This window comes from Nyctereutes procyonoides, unplaced genomic scaffold, assembly GCF_905146905.1.
Source record: "Nyctereutes procyonoides isolate TBG_1078 unplaced genomic scaffold, NYPRO_anot_genome, whole genome shotgun sequence".
NCBI lineage: Eukaryota > Metazoa > Chordata > Mammalia > Carnivora > Canidae > Nyctereutes > Nyctereutes procyonoides.
This window is the reverse complement of record NW_026575146.1, coordinates 10,539,062-10,558,305: the sequence shown is the minus strand read 5'-3', so window position 1 is coordinate 10,558,305 and position 19,244 is coordinate 10,539,062. Positions and strand designations below refer to the sequence as shown.

General features: G+C 40.6%; 1 protein-coding gene across 1 annotated transcript in view; it reads left to right on the top strand.

The window, feature by feature from the left end:
• CNKSR3 (CNKSR family member 3) overlaps positions 1 to 19,244 on the top strand; it is an 85,577-nt gene that overhangs the window by 45,688 nt on the left and 20,645 nt on the right. Inside the window, exons 2-5 of the mRNA XM_055309936.1 lie at positions 6,553 to 6,716; positions 13,092 to 13,294; positions 13,781 to 13,868; positions 18,755 to 18,796. Coding sequence (XP_055165911.1) covers positions 6,553 to 6,716; positions 13,092 to 13,294; positions 13,781 to 13,868; positions 18,755 to 18,796 — 497 coding nt within the window. The remainder of the gene's footprint in view (positions 1 to 6,552; positions 6,717 to 13,091; positions 13,295 to 13,780; positions 13,869 to 18,754; positions 18,797 to 19,244) is intronic.

Below are 19,244 nucleotides of genomic sequence, written 5' to 3'. Positions count from 1 at the left end.
ATATGTGGCTGCAGTTTCTTCCCTCAGAGTGGATAGACTGACAGGGGACAGAGGATGGAGTTGTGAAGAAGTTGGATCCTTCTAAACTAGAGGGAAGAAGTGCTACTATCAGAGGCCTCCAGGTGCAAAGGCAACAGGACAGTTAGGTGTGTGCCCTTCTGTCTCAGGCTGCCCCTGAGAGGTGGCACTTGGGTTCCCTTTCTCCCCCATGTTACCTAGTGACACTGGTTGTAGTTTTGACTCTTTAGGAAAGGTCAGTCATTCAAGAGCCAGTCCAACCAGGCAAGAAGAATTCCTCAGTCCTTTAAAATTACACACCCCCATGTCTCAAACATAGTGTTATTGCCAAAACTTAGATTACCATATTTAAGCCAGTTTTATCAGCTAGTTTTAAAATTAAGGTCTAGAGACTTCACTAAAACCAGGATGACAAAAAAAAAGTCATTCTAAAGGGATAGAGTTGAATGGCTCACTTCATAAAAGGGCCCTTGGAGGTCCTACCAGTACAGCATGTTGCTGAATTTTGGCATGCTCTGAAATTGGTTTTGCTCCATTAATCATATTATGCCCACATAGAAACTTAACCATGTTAAGCTTTGTTGGAAACTTGATTTTTTTTTTTTTAATCTTTAGCAAAAGACCATGTTTGTCAGATACTGTAACAAATTGGATCTGGAGTGTCAGCCAATTGGGAAGGCAGAAGAACTTTGATGTCAGGTCTTTACTGTTTCATGTTTTTAAAAGTGTTGGGAATTCCAAGAATATTTTAGATGCACACACACACACACACATAATATTTATTTAAAAATAAATATATATAATATATACATATATATAATGTTTTAGATATATATATGTATATATTATATATATGTATACACATACACACACACATATATATGTGACCCAAGTCTTGTTTCCTTGCCTCTGATTGAGATCATCAAAAACTGATCTGTTCCTCATCTTCTTCGCAGTAGAAAGTCATGCACATGATAGTTGTACCATAAATTGTGTTGACCTAAATTGAATATGTGTGATCTGTAATTGATTCTCCTGGTTGAACAACACTGCGTCCCTGGATCCTATTTGCATCATCTGTCTGTCACTTGTGACCCTTAAAAGTCCTGAATGAGACTTGAGCTTATAAGCTTTAGCTAAACCAATTTCTGAGTCAAACAAGAGAAAACCCTCTGGTTAAAACATGCTTCAGTCAGTGATCAAAAGTACTAGATGTAGGGATCCCTGGGTGGCTCAGCGGTTTAGTGCCTGCCTTTAGCCCAGGGCATGATCCTGGAGTCCCAGGATCAAGTCCCACATCAGGTTCCCTGCATGGGGCCTGCTCCTCTCTCTCTCTCTCTCTTCTCTCTCTCTCTCTCTGTGTGTCTCATGAGTAAATAAAAAAAATTTTCTTAAAAAAAAAAAGTACTAGGTGTAAAATACTGTAATACTGTTCAGGCTGGGGATCCCTGGGTGGCGCAGCGGTTTGGCGCCTGCCTTTGGCCCAGGGCACGATCCTGGAGACCCGGGATCGAATCCCACGTCGGGCTCCCAGTGCATGGAGCCTGCTTCTCCCTCTGCCTGTGTCTCTGCCTCTCTCTCTCTCTCTGTGTGTGACTATCATAAATAAATAAAAATTTAAAAAAAAAAGACTGTTCCAGGCTCACTATAGTTGTAGAACTATAGTTTTTGCTGACTTGAGCATACAGGCCAAAAGCATAGCCATGGAGAGGGAGGGCCTTCCAGGGGGCCTCACCAGCAGAAAGGAAGATGATGTAGTCAATGATCTGATCGTCGTCTCCTGCAGAAAATAAGAAGAGAATAGCTCAATGTTTTTTATAGTGGATCATTTACTCTAACTTCTTAATCTTTATGTACACAAGCCTTCCCACACTTCAGAGAGATTAATTAATTAATAAAGAATCATTTTTAGTATGGGGCAAGTATCTTGTCAAGGTCTGGAATTTTACTTTGGGGTTTTGTTTTGTGCATGATACTTTTCCTTAATGTTGATATGACCTTCTTTAATCTTGAAACATGGAAACTTGGAGCATGTACCTGTAGATGATATCACAGCCCGCAGTTTCCTTCTCTTTAGTTACTAACTCGCATGGGAAAGCAAAATCAGGTGGCTTGTCCATTGGTGTGACATTAATATTTTTGTGAAGTTCCTTGTCTTTTTTAACACATTCATGTACTTCTACAGATAGTATTAAGCACTGGCAGTGTTCTAGATGCTGGAGGATAAACAGAGAACAAAAGGAAGCCTCAGCTTTCATGATGCTTCTATTCTAGTATAAATCAGAAAACATTTTTCGGGTGGAATCGATGATTATGGCAGGCTCCCATATTTGGAAACACCTCCTAGGGAGGACAGTAATGTGAGCTGTTGTCTCTAGTTTACTGTGTTCCCAGGAGTGGCTGCCTAAAAGCATTTGGGAGTTTCTGTGTCTCCCTAGCAACTTTTATTCTGAACACTTAGCAAATTGAGGAGCTGAATAAATCACATTTTTGTATTTAACAGTGTTTGCAGAGTATTTACTATGTGCTTCATTGTATTTTAAGCCCATTCCAGATAACGACCCTTTCTGTTTCATTATGAATCTGTGCAGTAGGTAGTGTTGTTATCCATGGTTTCCAAATCTGAGAACTAAGGAACTTTCTCCAGTTAGCAAGAAGTGGGATCAGTACTGATACTCAGGCTCATAACTACTGCCTTGTCTCATTCTACCACTGGGGTGAGCGGTTTCTTTCTTTCCTTTTCCCATTTGGGATTTCTTTGAAACTTCAGGAGTATTCACTACTGGATCTGGGGACAGTGGAGGAGTCTGGGCCTCCCTCACTGTGGTTTGCATTCTTTTGGAGCTCCCTTTCCTTTTCCTTCCTGATTATTGCACATTGCATTATGTGTTTTATTTGTGTAAATGGAATGTGTTTAATTTTATTTAATGATGTGTTTCTCTCGGTTCTGCTAGACATTCTGTAAGTTCCTAGAAGCAAGGATCTGGCAAATAGGTACATGTGACAAAGAGGTCAAAGTGTGTCTTGCAAATTCTAAAATGATTAGACCAATTTCCTTGAAATTAGGCATTTTCTTCTCCTTTGTGGGGCTGTGTAACAGTTTTAATAATTTAGCTGTTTACAAATGTTTGACTGTATTCCAATCAGTGGGATATGACTAATAGGCCATAACATTTTGGGATAATAAAACTGGGGGCAACATTATTTAAACCCGAACATATTCAACATACGTGTATCCCTTGGGAGGAAGTCTTTATGCCTCTATAGATGCTGTTTTTAGGTCAGTAGCAACATGGCATTCCCAATTGATAATCCTATATGTCAGGGATCTTTTGATTATTTGAGGTTAGGTCATTTATATTCCCCCAGAATCCTTAAAGAGATTCTGGCTTTCCTCTCAGGGAAATGTTCGTCTGTACTGTTCAAGTTCTCTCTCTCTGATCGTATTTACAACCTTCATCCTATCAAGAACCCTCATCGCACCTCCCCCTTCCCTGTGTCCAGAATATTTCCTCATGCTCTCAAGCTACTTCTGAAATCCTGTTCCCTCAGTGAAACCCTTCAGTTAATTAAAAGAGGAATCTGGCCTCATCTTTATTTCTACTTATTATTCAGGGATGAAGTTTAATGAACATCCATGGCGCATGAAGTTTAATGAACATCCATGCTGCATCCATTTCTTCACTTTAATTTTAATGGATTGATTTACTCTGCACATGAAAACTGACAGGAATCTCTGTTTTATACTTTACTTTGCACAGTGAGCTTGCTTGGCACAGTAAGCATGAACTTTAAGTCTACCGGTCTCTGTTTGTTTTGTTTATGAGAGTTTATGACATGTGTATGAATAATGAACCGAAAGACTATTACATTTGTGTTGGTTTGCTGGGGCTGCCATAAAAAAGTACCATGGACTGGGTAATGAAGCAACAGAAATTTATTTCCTCCTACCTCTGGAAGCTGGAAGTCTGAGATCCTGGTGTCGGCAGGGCTGGCTCCTTGGCTTGTAGATAGCTTTCTTTTCCTGTGTCTTCACACAGACTCACCCCCATGTATGTCTCCTCTTCTTCTAAGGACACCAATCATCTTGGATTGGGGCCCAATCTGATGATCTCATTTGAATTTAATCACATCTTTAAAGCTTTATCTCCAAATACAGTCACTTTCTAAGTAACAGGGATTAGGACTTGAACATATAACTTTGGGGAGAAACAGTTTGGCCACAACAAAGTTTAAACGTATTACATGATGGTCCTAAACTTTTATGATCATTAAAACAAAAATTCATTTTAAAGCTTAAAACTGGGCAACGGAAGAGGACATCCCAATGGAGAGGCAATTGCAGGATATTGGCTGTGATCTGGCTTAGAACTGGCTAAGTGATTTAGGGTGAAATTCATAGTAATTAAGACTTTTGCTTGTACATACCCAATTGTTTGGATTCAATGACAGTGCCTTCTAAGTACCTCTAAGGTTTTTTGATTCTCTCTTAATAAGTGTTTGTAATTAGACCCTACTGCTTTTTTCAGGAAGATGCTTGGAGAGAAATTTTTATAATCTTGTGTTTCCCTGGGTAGAATGTGAAAGAGCAGAGCTTGTGCCAAATAGGTCTTGATTTGCATTTGAAGCCTTTTCTTCCATAGCGAGCTGAAGAAGATGGCTATAAAAATCCTTCTCTTGGCATTTTACCAGCTGTGTGCCTGTGGACAGGTTATGTAGCCCCCATGCACCCTAATTTAGTCATCTATAAATTGTGAAGAGAGCTGACAGGAGGCTCTCCTTAGTTCTTGGCCCTTGTTACCGTTGCTGATTGTAGATAGATGCCACCTCTCTGCAGATGGCCCTGAGTGTCAGGGCTCTGGAACACAGTGCCTATGGGGCCAGGGTGGTGGCATCCATCTCCATACCTGCTGACTTGGGTAGCGTCCAGTGCCTGTCTGATCACACACCCTGATGGCCACTTGTGGCTCATGGCCATCAAAGTGGAGCTAGATTCATGTCAGTGTCTCTAATTTTGCTTGCTGTGTGATGGAGCCTCTTGGCTAGATAGGTGTCACTTGAGGGAAGATGAGGGGATTCCAAATCACCTTAAAGTGATTTTTTCTCACCGCCTCTTCCTATATTTGGTAGTCCCAAATAGTTGTAAGGACATTGTTCTTGTTATATCTTATCGGGAGGCATATGGTGAAAGTTATCATTTAACCTAGCACATCAGCTTTTAAGATCCATAGATTTAGTATTGCCAAAACTAAGTGCTAGACCTTGTGTCTACTTTTCCTAGTCTAGAGTACCCACATGGCAGAGCTTGGGGGTAAGTGAAGTAAGTGTGTGTGTTTGAGGGTGACAGAGGACAGCAACATGCCTTCTACATACTTTATGCTAGTTCAATTGAATTTTCATCCTCTGTGTTGGAGTTAAACATTTTTTAGCCTCATTGTTGAAAACACTAAGGTGGCTTTCATTATTAGGCTTGAATAGACCAATTGACTCAGTGTAAAATTTTATTCTAGTAAAACCTTTGAAACAAGTTGACCAGGGAGTTCTCTCTATAGGAATAAAGATGCCCAGACATGTAGTCTTACCTATTTTATCCATCTCAATCATTGTATAAGAACATTAAAATACAACACTGTTGGAAGTGGTATTTGACCTGGAAAAAGTCCCATGAGCTAACCCATTTAACATTGCCTTTCTCTGGTACCACTGCTGGTGTCTTCTCCTTTGGATTCTGTATTCATCAGAACTTTTTCAGTTGCAAGGGACAGAAACCCAGCACAAACAAGCTTAAGCTGTAAAGGGAATTTATTTCAATTTAAGTGAAAAAATAGTAGGGATAGAAGTATCCTTAAGCAGGTTTAGATCTAGGAGCATATAGGATATTATTGGAATATTTTCTTCCTCTCAAATGGATTTATTTTCAGAAAACTGATCAGAAAAATGACTACCAGCATCCCCAAAGTTGTATCCTTTTGGCTTCCAACTGGAAAGGAAGAACCTCTATCTTCCTGTGTCAGGGACAATTTTGATTGGTTCTGCTTGGTTATCCTTGAACCTATAACTGGCCAGCGGGTCGAATATTGTGGCCAGCGACTGTGGCAAAGCATCTTGATTGCCAAGTCCACTGGGAGCACATGGGCTGGGACAGGGGTGATGTCCCAAAGGAAGACTGCTTAGCAAACAGACATATGTCTAGTATGCATAACTTGCATTTCCAAGTCAGCAAGGGTTTAGTGTTGTTTTTTTTTTGGGGGGGTTTAGTGTTTATTCTTTTAGTTGAAAGGGAATGGAAAGGTAACCATAAAATTGTGCCAAATCCATTTGAAAATGTTAAGCTGTACATTGCAGACCTGTTTGAGATGACAAGATGAGGACACATCTGACAAGTGTCCCATCAGGTGGGATATACATCGTATAGACAGTCAGATAGTTGGAGTATAATTGGGAGATTCCTGAAGTTCATGTAAATGTGGGCAGTGTTTTGAGTAAAGGAAACAAAATGACAATAATGGACTTCTGCTTTTTTTTTTTTGGTAGGGTTAGATGATTGCCTGCAGCAGTATGTCCACAAATTTGAACGAGAGAAGATAAATGGAGAACAGCTGCTGAAGATTTCGCATCAGGATCTTGAGGAGCTGGGGGTCACGCGAATTGGACACCAGGAACTTGTGTTGGAGGCTGTTGACCTTCTCTGTGCACTGGTTAGTTCAGGAAAAGATGATCTGTGCCATGGTGATGTTTTAGAATCTTTATTCTCTCAAATCCTCAATGTTCATTCGTGATTTAGCATAGCATCATCTTCTATTAATGATACATTGAAGTGAAGCATGAGCTGGAAACAACATAAAAAAAGGAAGAAAATAAATCATTTCCTAGATTAAGACGTGGCAAACTGTGGCCTTTGGGTTAAATCTGGCCTGCTATTTTTGTCAGTAAAGTTTTATTGGCACACAGCCATACCTGTTTGTTTATGTTTTGTCTGCGGCTGCTGTCATGCTACAGTGGTAGAGTGGAGTAGTTGTGACAAGGACCGTGTTGCCCTCCAAAGTCTGGTGTATTTACTATCTTGCCTTTTAAGAAGTTTGCCTTTTACAGAAAAAGTCTGTGTTAGTTTCATTTTCTTATCTTCTGTGGAGAATAAAAAGATGGAGATGGTCCTGAACGAAAATGCCCTCTTCTAAACCAAAACGAGAAATCGATTGATTTTCATGTATTTCTGTTACTATAAAAACCTTTTTTATGTTTCCCAGGTATCTGTGATATATAAATAACCGATGCTTGTGCTTGCAGTAATCACCTTATGAAATGGTAGCTAGGTGGGAAAAAATGTGAACGTAGTTACACTTTGCAAGAGGATTAGCTTTGGCTTGATCATAAATGAGTTCAATCCTGCCAGGTTCTGACTCTTGCATCACACCCATGGCTGCGTGAGTAACTTTTTTAGGCGTGGGCTAAAAACACCTGTGAGGGCATGGTGTTTCCAAACTGGTTGCCGTCCGGTGGGATCCACGTCTGGTCTGTGTGGTGCCACGTTCAGGATGCAGTTTCCCCAACTGTCAGGATTTGGACTCATTCCGCAGCATTCAGGCTGGGTTAAGTAACGCCGTGAACCTGAGCCAGGGGCATATACAATTACATCACTGAGAATGGTGGGAAAGAATGTGTTCCCGATTATTTTGCCATTGCTGGTCTGCGTTCCGTTGATTATATAACACTTGCTGCTTTGTGCATATTCTTCTTCTTAAAATGGACAGAGCTTTGTCTCCTGCTCTGAGATGCGCTGCTCTTGTTTACAAAAGTAATGGGGAAATTATTTGTGGTTGATAAATGAGCTGCCACGGGGGAGACGCTGTGGCCAAGTGGTGTGAGTGTTGGCCTGGGAGGCCGGCTTTTTTGCATTCTAATCCTGGCTCTGCTACACACTCCTCGCTCTGTGACCTCTGGGGAAACGACGGTGTCTGTTTTCCCCATCTGTACAGTAACACTCCCTGGACGTGGCGGTACACTAATGTGTGTGTTGCATTGCCCAGAAGATGTCTTAGAGTCCTGTTTATTATTAAAGCTGTATGGTGGTGGGTTTTTTTTTCTTCTTCAGTGAAACATATTTGAGTTTACTTTTATTATACTTTCTGGGAAGATCACTTTTCCATCTTTTCTGCTCATTTGATTTGACTCTTTCAACTTCGAGGAAGGGCTTTGAGGACAAGTAAATTACTTTGCAATGCACAGTATGAGAGGTGAGGAGGAAGGGTAGGTTAGAGGCATGTAGTTTATAGCAAGCCAGATAATAAACACAGCAACTGCCTCTTTGCTTTTACCCCTTCCCTACCTCTTAAAATACTGGACCGAAGCGAACAAAGCTGGACAAATGCCAGAACCTAAAGCTGCATTTTATCTCCTACAATTTCCTTCTAATTTCCTTTGTAGGCAAAGGTTTGACCTCAAACTCATTCTGGACATGCTTTGTGCAGTACAGCGCCAGTGAAGGCATTTGACAGGAGGGTCACAGGAGGGTTCTCAAATGAGTGTGCCTTTCCTGGGTTGGGGAGGGTTTTAGAATTTGATTAAAATATCTTTTCATCTTGATATAATCTCCCTTTAAAATGTTCCTATTATAAATGTATATGTTAATTATGCTATTTGTTTAATCCATTTACATTATATATAATCTTTGTATAAATAGTGATAATTTTTCCCCTTGAACAACCCACCCCTTGGGCAGTTAATATATATTTGCTGTTGGCCCTGGGGTTATAAAAGAGGTTGTAATGTAAACTTGGTTTGGTGGCTGCTGGTTTTGTGATGCACAGGAAGTGAGTAGAATTTAGATTAAAGAGAGGAAAAAACAAAACCATTGGAAAGTTCTGGAAAGAACAGGGCAGATACAATGGATAAAAACCTAAAATAGGGACTAGCTATTGGTGAAGATTACAAAACCAGTGAGCAGATGGTCCACAGATATCTAGTCACAGATAGAGAAGAGAGCCAAAAGAGAACACCACTGCCTTTGGCCAATATTGACCTTGGCAAGCTGGTGCAACTCAGACAGGGCTTGTATTGTGAAGTAGAACCAAGACCACTTCCCAGGATTGAATTCAGAGTCTGAGCCCAACTTTTCTCCACCTCTCTGGGGCAGACTCTAGGGCTGCTCTTTCCAGGAGGACAACTATTTGCCATGTGCAACTATTTAAAACAAATTAAAATGAAATAAAATTCAGTTCCTCAGTTTCACTAAGCCGCATTTCAAGTGCTCATAGCTACTGGTGGCTAGTGTCTATCAGATTTGGATAGTGTAGATAGAGAGCATTTTCCTAATTGCAACAGGTTCTATTGACCTACACTAGTCTGGAGGGTGTGATTGAGAGTAAGAAAGTATAATTGTAACCCATTTTTGTTGCCCAATCAATCAAACCCTAGTTACCAAGGTAGACATATATATATGTATATATTATGTAATATTATATATAGAAATATATAAAAATATATAATATATAAATATTAATATATTTAATATATAAAAATATATATCTTAAAGATTTTATTTATTTACCTTGGAGAGAAAGAGCAAGCACACCTACAACAGGGAGAGAGGGGCAGAGAGGGAGAGAGAATCTCAAGCAGACTCCCCCCTGAGCACAGAGCCCATTGCAAGGGCTCAATCTGACTATTCTGATGAGATCAGGGCCTGAGTCAGACACTTAACTGTCCTTCATTTTTAAGATTGAAGTAGGTTGAGAATGTGAACAAAGTCAAATCAGTACACATGTTAAGTGATGCCACCTAAATGTGTGCTTAAATGAAATACCTATAATATATTTACCTGCACAGGACACTTCTCTGCACTTGTATATCCCTGACATTATTCAGTTCATCATTTACCCATCTATGGGAAATCATTAAAATAGTGTTCTGTTCATTATGGGGAGAAATCATGCAGGCAGAGTAATCTTTGCTGACAGTTTGTATTTAACTTATCTTGCTTATGAGTATATTAAATGCCTTTGGGAAAAACTGTGGAATATAGTACTTAGGTTGTGACTTCATTGATCCAAGCCAGTGAGATGGTTTAGACTGTGTGTCTCTGCCATACCTTCATCACAAATGTAGATCATGGACAGGGTCGGGAGGAATGGGAAAAGAAGGTAGAAGAGAAGTATAAGATTCATCTTTAGCTAAAATGTGCATATTTAGGGCACTAGAAGAGTGGGAATCTGCCTGCCTCCTGTGTAATTTCTCTAGCCAGACCAGGAAGTGGTAACCCCTGATGGCTCACCTCTAAGGATCGAGATATCCACAGAAGGGTTTATGTACGTATACAGATTTTCAGACACCCATTTCATTCCTTACTTGGTTTCTACATTAGAGGTTCTACATTAGAGGTTTCTTATGTTTCTACATTAGAGGTTCTCTTGAGCTAATATAATCAGTTTCTTGTTCTCTTCTTGTGTGGAATGGGGTGGAAGGGGAAGGAATGGTCTTTCCTTTGCTCCTTCTTTCTATCTTGTTAAAACCGTACTCCATTTTATAGCTGCCTCTGTTCATCCTTCCAGTCCCATGATGGGTTTTGGGTGGGAAACCAGAATCCGAGTGCATTGAGTGGAAATGAAAAGAACCAGTTCACAGGAAGCGACACTTCCCCTTTATTTGAATATTAAAAATGAGAGGTTTATATGAGATTGAAGTTTAACAATTCTCAAAACACTGAAATGTGTTTAATCCTCTCTGAGTTCAAGAAGTGAATGTTATGTGTAGTAATAAGAGTCCCAAGTCATTTCTGGTGACAACGATTATAGAAAGCTAACTTCCCTGTGTTTAGTTCAGAACTCTTGATGGAAGTTGGCAGCCTGAGTAATTGACTGAATGAGGGGACAGTTCCCTTTAATTAGTTACAAGTCCTTCAAAACAAGCTTGTCATGTGGCTCTTTATCCATTCACTTGTGAGTCTTTGATTCTCTGAATTTAAAAAGCATGATGAAAATCCATCTTTGTTACTTTTGTCTTCTCTGTTGAGGGACAATGTCATATTTTAGTCTGTAGAAAATGACAGGAAAAATATGAAGGAGAAAATGACAGGAAAAATATGAAGGAATATGAGATTTGGATAGAACATTACTGTTAAGACCAAACATTTTTATTAGGAAATTTTATTTCATAAAATTATGAAATAATGTACTTACTATGAAAATTTTAAATCTTGTTGAAGACAGCTTCCATTTAGTGGATCTAGGGAAATATTTTTATTTTTTTTATTGTACTTTTTTCAAAATTTCTTTTTTTTTTTTTTTTTTAGATTTTATTTATTTATTCATGAGAGACAGATAGAGAAGCAGAGACACAGGCAGAAGTTAGAAGCAGGCTCCCCGTGGGGAGCCTGATGCAGACTTGATCCCAGGACCCGGGTCACACCCTGAACCAAAGGCAGATATTCAACCACCGAGCCACTCCTGTGCACCTCTTCTCAAAATTTTTATCTAAATTTTTTAAACAGCACTTTTTATTTTACTATAGGGAGCAACATAAATTTAAGCTTCATGAACATTTTACTGTAGTGAAAACCCAGCTGTAGTCAGTGTCACCAGAAGTTACTTGGAACTTTTATTACTATACAAACATTAACTTCTTGAACATCGGGGGATGGAGCAGGTCAGGATAGAATTTGGGAGGAGTTAACCAGCTTGTTAGTTTGTAGACCCAGGGCCACTGGCTACTCTCTTCTTTTCCTTGTCAACTACCCATCCTGTTTTCTGTCTTTTTCTGTCCTGTCTTGGGCAGGGAGCGTGGACGGGGACCATGCAGCATAGCGATCAAAACTTTGTGCCCTCACTGCTGGTGGCCTTGATTTAGAATCCCACCTCTCTGGAGAATTTAATGGCTCTGTGCTTCAGTTTCATCACCGGTAAAAAAGAGAGCCTATCATTTCCACCTTCACTTGTTTTTTCTCCGAGATAATACTCGTTGATCAGTTGGCCCAATCTTGGAAAGGCATAGAGTATGTATTCAATAATATTGGCCATTCTGTTATTCCTAATGTTTAAATGGCACCACATTTTTGGCTTGGGATGCCATTGAAACAATTTAATATACCCCAGAAATATCTTAATTTTTTGTTAAAATAATGAAACACCAACTTGGGGAATGTACATGCAGTTGAATACAGAAATTCATCCCTCCTTCCCCCAAAGTCATCTTAGATTTAGGTGTTGCCCTCTGGGTTTTGTTCTCTACCTATCACATGTGATTCATTTTTTTCAAAGTATCAAAGTAAGCTGAATGTTATCCAGAAAGAACCCAGGTTATAAACTCAAGAGACGGAAATTACATTTCGGGTGAATTGACATTTGGTCAGTGCTGCTCCGTTTCTGGGCAAGCTAGTCTCACCTGATGGAAATTCATCCATTGGTGAATACTTGATTGTCTGCTGTGCTGCTGCTATTGCAGTGAGCCGGACACAGAACTTGGCTCTCAGGCTCTGCGTCCCCGTGGAGGAAGATGGTGCCCAACAGGGTGGTTCAGAGAAGTGGCAGATCAGTGATGTGCTGGGGAGTGACCTCAAGGGGCATTTGGAATGTTTGGAGACCTCTTTGGTTGTCACAACTAGGGAGAGGGTGCTACTGGCCTCTAATGAGTAGAAGCCAGGAGTGCTGTTAAACATCCTGCAATGTATGGGAATCCTCCCTCTCCCCCTCACCCCAACCAAAACAGAGAATCCTGGGCTTTAAAAGTCAGTAGGGCTTCGGCTGAGAAACTACTACTCTAGATAGTCAGGGAAGCCTCAAAGATGAGCGAACCTTTGGGCTAGTATGTAAATGTAGGAAAGAGCTGTCCATGCATAGATTTGTGGCAGGAGCATTTTGAAAAGAGGAGCTAGCAAGAACAAAATCCCCAAGACTGGAGTAAGCTGGAGGCAGAACAGAAGAAACTGGAGTGGGGAAGATCGGCACCATGGGTAAATCATGGAGGGTTTTGTGGTGTTGTTAGAGTTACTCGGGTTGCTCGATGGGCTTTTGAGTTATTATGAGAGTTTGGACATTGTTGATTGTTTTGATTTTTTTCCCTTTGATCTTATTTTTCCACAGAATTATGGCCTGGAAACCGATAATATGAAGAACTTAGTTCTGAAACTGCGGGCATCTTCCCACAACTTACAAAATTACATTAGTAGCCGGCGGAAAAGTCCGGCTTATGATGGAAACACTTCCCACAAGCCCCCCAATGAGTTCCTGACTTCCGTGGTGGAGCTAATAGGTGCGGCCAAGGCCTTATTAGCTTGGCTGGACAGGTAAGTGATGCCTGCACTCACCTGTCCAATCAGTGGAGGGCCTGAGCTGCAAATAGGCCTGTCCCTCTCCTGTCACTTCCACCTCTGCAGGGGTTCTGGCTCAGTGGGGGATTTTAGGGTCCCTTTGGAGGCTACTCAAAGGGTGAATGGCGGGAGCCAATGAAGCTCCCCTTGGAGAAGGTCTGGAACCGTGCTGAAGCTGTGCTTCACTGTCAGTAAATGCTCATGATTATTTGGCTGCTCTGAAGGCTCCTAGTTGACCTCTATAGGAACATTAATTCTTTTGGCTCATTTTATGATGTGTTTTTATCCAGCACATCTCTGTCTCTTTTCTGTTCACATTCCTGTTTTGGGGAGGAAACAGTTGCATGACAAGTCTTCTGAGCCAGCCTGTGGTGTGGCCATGCATTTCAGCATATATGGTGCAGGATCCTGGTGCCCACAACCCCCCCCTTTTTTTTTCAAAGAACATTTGTTGCTTTCCAGGGCTCCATTTACGGGGATCACTGATTTCTCAGTAACGAAGAACAAAATCATTCAGCTTTGCCTGGACCTGACCACTACAGTCCAGAAGGTCAGTGTATCATTGTTGCTTTTCAACACTGTTTCCCTCCTTTGCCCTATCCTATTCTTCAGAGGGCTCATGTGCTTTTCGCTTCTCTGCTCTGCGCCATTTTTTTTCTGAATCCCAACTGGGGAAAGATGAAAGGCTTTTACTTGATGCGTTGTACAGATGGTTTCTGAAAAATGACCAGTGGCTTTTATATCAAAGATTACCTTCTTTTGTTTTAAATAGAAATTCTGGAGTAACCAAGTGGCATAAGGTTAAGAAATGCTAAGGGGGGAAGGAGGACAGGCCGGATTGAGGTGGAATTCAGGTTTTGATGTGTGACTAGAGTGACCCTCGTTGAAAAGGCCACATTTTGAGTAATCTGTGCTTGCCTGGATGGAATGGGCTTCTTATGTCGTCTCGGGGTGTTTTCCTGGTACTCACAGAGGTGTTGGTTATTATAAACTGATGGTAGGAAAAAAATCTCCCCATTGGAGGTACAGATCTTGAACTGTTCACATCAGGAGAATGGTACCTGCTGAGCATCCTCATCATTTTTGCTCCCTGCCTTTTTTGGGCCTCACACTGCCTGGCACATGATAAGTGGTGATTTTTAAATGTGTATTTAAATAATGAGATAATGGTTTTGACCAGAAGCTCATGTGAATTTGTCACTTATCAGGAGAAATTTAGCCCAAACCTAGGGGGTGGAAGAGGTATTATTTTTGTTTTTGTTTTCCCTTTGATGCTTCAGAGACTGACAGCCATAGGTTCAAATCATAACTCTACCACTGGTTAGCCCTGGGACCTTGGAAAAGTTGCTTAAAACTTAGGAGCCTCATTTTTTTGGTCTGTAAAATGAGAATACTAATACTTACCATACCAGATTATTTGGCAGGATTTTTATAAGTTATTGTTGAATAAGAATAAAAGGGGAAAAAAGTGTAATATAATGACAAATGGTGACCCCCAAAATATGAAAATGTATGCATAGATGTATTTATAATATACACACATCCAAGAGCCTGTGTACAAAGGAGGAAGTACAGTAGGCAATTTGGAAGAAAAGTTGGGTTTACTTTGGCAGGGAGAGAAGTAGGGATGGAGCATAGGAGCCAAGCCCCTGCTATCCCAGGAGGGAAAAGAAACACTTTTTTCACAAAGAATTTCATAAAGAATGTTACATGACCACACATATATATTTGTGTAAAATTAGATATAGAGAAATTGTGTAAAATATTTATTGAAAATAACAATATCTACTGCAAAAGATTGGCATGAAGATTAAATGAAATAATATATGTAAAGCACAGTGCCCACAAAAAGTCATAGCATGTAAGTAGGAAATATAAAAATCATGCCTTGATAAAGAAGATGTGGTGTATACACACACACACACACACACACACACACACACTGGAATATTACATAAAAAAAAGAAATTTTAACCATTTGCAACTATGTGGATGGAACTAGAGTGGATGGAACTTACACTAAGCAAAATAAGCCAAAGAAAGACAATTATCATATGATTTCACTCATATGTGGAATTTAAAAAACAAAACAGGATCATAGGGGAAGGGAGGGAAAAATATAAGACAAAATCAGAGAGGGAGATAAACCATAAGGGACTCTTAACTCTAGGAAACAAACTGAGGGTTGCTTCAGGGGCGGGGGTGGGGGTGGGGAACTGAGGGATGGGCATTAAGGAGGGCACTGATGGGTGTTATACAAGACTGACGAATCACTGACCTCTACCTCTGAAATGAACAATACACTAAATGTTAATGAATTAAAAATTAACACTTAAAAATTTTAAACATAAAAAGTCATGCCTTGTACTGCTTTTCTGGCAACAAACTTGATGGTTTAAGGAGAGGAAGTTAACAAGTATGTTGCTCTTTTTTTTTCTGTTCTTGGCCTTTTGTTTGTTTATTTAAATTTGAACAATTTTTAAGGATGAAGATTGGCCAAATATGAACATACATGGGAGTATCACTGTACACTTAGATTGAAAAAGATGTTTCGCTCTTGTGAACATATGTTTTCTTCAGCAGTCAGAGAACAGGTGCTTTGGCAAGTGAATTTTTGTGTGCACACAGGTTAGAAGTAACAAACTTGATGAGTGAGCTGAACTCCTTTTTCTGTGATGGCAGCGACAAGCCTGGATGAGCCAGGAGGCTTCACGCTGTCTCTTACAGCGAGGGGAAGTTCAGTTTTCTTCAAAACTTCTTGGCGGAAGGTCTGTTGACTTTTCCGGAAGAAACCAGGCTTTTCCACTTATCCCTTTATTCTGGGAAATTTAAGGAATGAAAATTGTGCCCTTCTTTGCGGTGACAAGGATCATGTTCTCCTGGGGTCCTTCCTTATTACTTTCGTCTCCATCTGTGAGGGGAGACATTTGCTCATCCTTTTGCTCCTTTCTCTCCTCCACATGTTGCTGTCTGCCCTCCTCTTTCTCGTCACTTTGTGTCCTTCTGTTTGGGGCTAAGGTGTCAGTCTCGTGATCTGAAGGGTACGTGGTGGCTGCTCTTCCCATGTAAGGACCCTGCACCTGTCTAGGTAAGCATGCCTCAGCTGCTGCCCCACACCAAGTTCATGGATAGACCTCCCGTCCAGTTTGCAGGCTCTGCTGTCAGGCGAAGGAAACTCTGTATGTTGCTCTGTCCTCGTAAAGTTGTGATGACAGGAAACCTGCAATCACAGTGGTGGGAGATGAAATGACAGGGGCAGGTGCCAGAGTCCACTGTGGAGAAAGTGGCCCAGGAGGACTGAACAGAAAGCAAGGTGGTCATGATAGCAGAGGAGAAAGAAGCAAGAGCTGGTTATGTCTCAGTCATGTGCCACATGCTTGACATGTGATCATGTTTACTTCTCAGCAGATCTCTGAGCTAGGGTTGATCATGTTGGTTTTATGGAGGAAGAAATAGGCTCAAGTCACCTCAGTTGCTAAGGAGTTAGAATAAGGAAGTGCAGAGGAGGGAAGGGGCACCTGATATCAGCCCTGGCTGGGTCCCTGCCAGGTAGGCTGGCCTGAGTCCGCTGATCCAGGTGACCAAGGAATGTGACAAAGCTCAGCCCCACTATCTGGCTCCTGACGGGTGACTCGGTTCCAGGACTTCTTTTTTTCCAGTCCATTGCCTTTATGCCAAACACCATGAAGTCATGTGTGCAGCTGCTTCCTCCCAGTAGGAATGGGTGTGGGAGCCTGTATTCATGGCAGCAAAAGGTAAAAAGTGAGCTCTCTTGCATGCAGACTTGAACAAATTTGGGGGGCAGGAGAGCTCCTCTAATGCCTTGGCTCCCACCCCACAGGGAGCCCATTTTCTTGGTGGCTTCTTAGATCTGTCAAGGAATCAAGTGTCAGGATCCCTGAGGTCACACAGCCACCTTGAGTCATGGGTCCTGGTGTATCAAGAAGAGCTGTCTGTCTGTGGGTGATTATCTCATGAGAGTGACAGGGCTCATCACATCATTTTAGGATTTGTAATGAAAAATCATAAACACATATTATTAGCTTTATTTCTAGCACAAGACTGCATTAAGTATTCTTTTTGCTAAAATTATTTAATAATTCTCTCTTTCTTATGGTTTTAATATGAGTTGAGCCGTTGTGGTAGTCAAGCCTCTACACAGGAGGGAGGAGGAAAATCATACTTTTGAGTTATAATTATTCTATTTAACAGAAGTTGCTCCTGTAGGTTGAGATTATATCAGATTCATGCATGTAAAAATACATTTCTAAATTTCTTTTTTTTTTTTTTTTTTTTGAGTGTTTTCTTACTTGGCTGCTCTTTTCCTGAGAATCAGTGTAAATTTTGGGAGCAGCAGAGTATTATTGTTTCTCACATTTTTTAATTGAGTAGAGAATTTTTTTTAAGAAGACATTGAAAATCTGATTACAAAATCGTATAGGGTAGATTATCATGCATTTCTAGTCCAGGCCCCCTCTCCCCGTAGTAGTAAAAAAATGATGTCAAATGACTTTTGATTGAAGTGAAAATCTTTGACAGTTCCAAGAGTTGATTAATATATTTCATGTACATGAAATAATTAGGATGTCCTAGTTTGGGATTATACTTAATGGTGCAAAATAAACTCTTAAAGGATCTAGTCCCTTTTTCCCCCTGCAAACTCTGCTATGGAGTTGGGAAACCTTTGCTGTAGACCAGTTCTAGAAGAACTGAGAGTTTCACATGGCAGCTTCATTGTGACCACTTTTAGACAGGACAATGGAGACTCCTATAATCAGCCAACTGGGTTCATACAGTTCCGAGGCTTTTGTTCTTAAGCTGAGTAAATAATGCTTTGCATTCCAGCCCTTTATTTGATGTCATCAATAGCATACCTCAAGACCACTTTTTTGGCAGTGTGTTAATGAATGTTTTGTTGAACGCTTTTCATTTATTAAGGACTGAGATATCTGATTTAATCTCAGTGGTGCTTAAAATAAACTTTTGTGGCTACGTTTACTCAAGCCCTTATTTGAAAGCTATTCTTACAAGCAGGCCCAGAGCTAAAAGATTCCTGGCTTGTTGGCCAAGTGCTAGTTGAGCACGGGGTCACATTTGGGAGCCATTGTCCAGTTTCTTGGACTTGATTTCTGGCTTACTACTCTCTGCCCAGTCTAGATGGTTGGTGGATTCCAGTTCAGTTCTTTTCATAGGTTTTCTGATTAAGTAATCGGTCAAATGCATTCCCTGGATGATAAGCTCCTTTCAGTCAGGAGAGAGTAGGACCTTAGGAGGAGGTGGATGTCCCCCTCTGTGCCATCTGTACCCAGTCCTGGACTCCTTGAGCTGCAGGGTGAGGGGCACACCCGGGATGTCTTGGGTACCTCTAGAGCTAAGTAACCAGTTTTTGGAAATTTCTAGCTCTTACAGTTTTCTTTTTCTTCTTTCCTTCTTTAGGATTGCCTTGTAGCAGAAATGGAAGATAAAGTTTTAGCTGTAGTAAGTATACCTAAGTTACTGTAAAATTCCTTTTCCCAAACCAATGGGACTCATATTAATTCAAGTAAAAAATTCTGTGGCTAATTCCTTTAGGATATACTTTGAAATATTGGCTTTTGGGAGTTGAATCTATTAATTTAGGTAGCGAGGTAAGATTAAAAGTTATTTAACAACAAGAAGATTACGACTGTGAAAATTCCTGTGCTTAACTTGCATAGATGGGAGTCTGTTTCATTAGGTACAATTATACTTAAATTACCAGCTAGCCTGTTAATCAGGGATATACTGATCTGAATATTTCACTTTAGGAACATTTTGATTAAAAAAAAAATCCTTGGCAAAAACTTTATGATGGAGGGGGGATGTGCTGTGATTGTTTAAAGAGCGTTTTGTTACTATTCATCATCGCTTCCTTCCTTTGACATAAGCCTGCCTGTGCTCTTTTGAT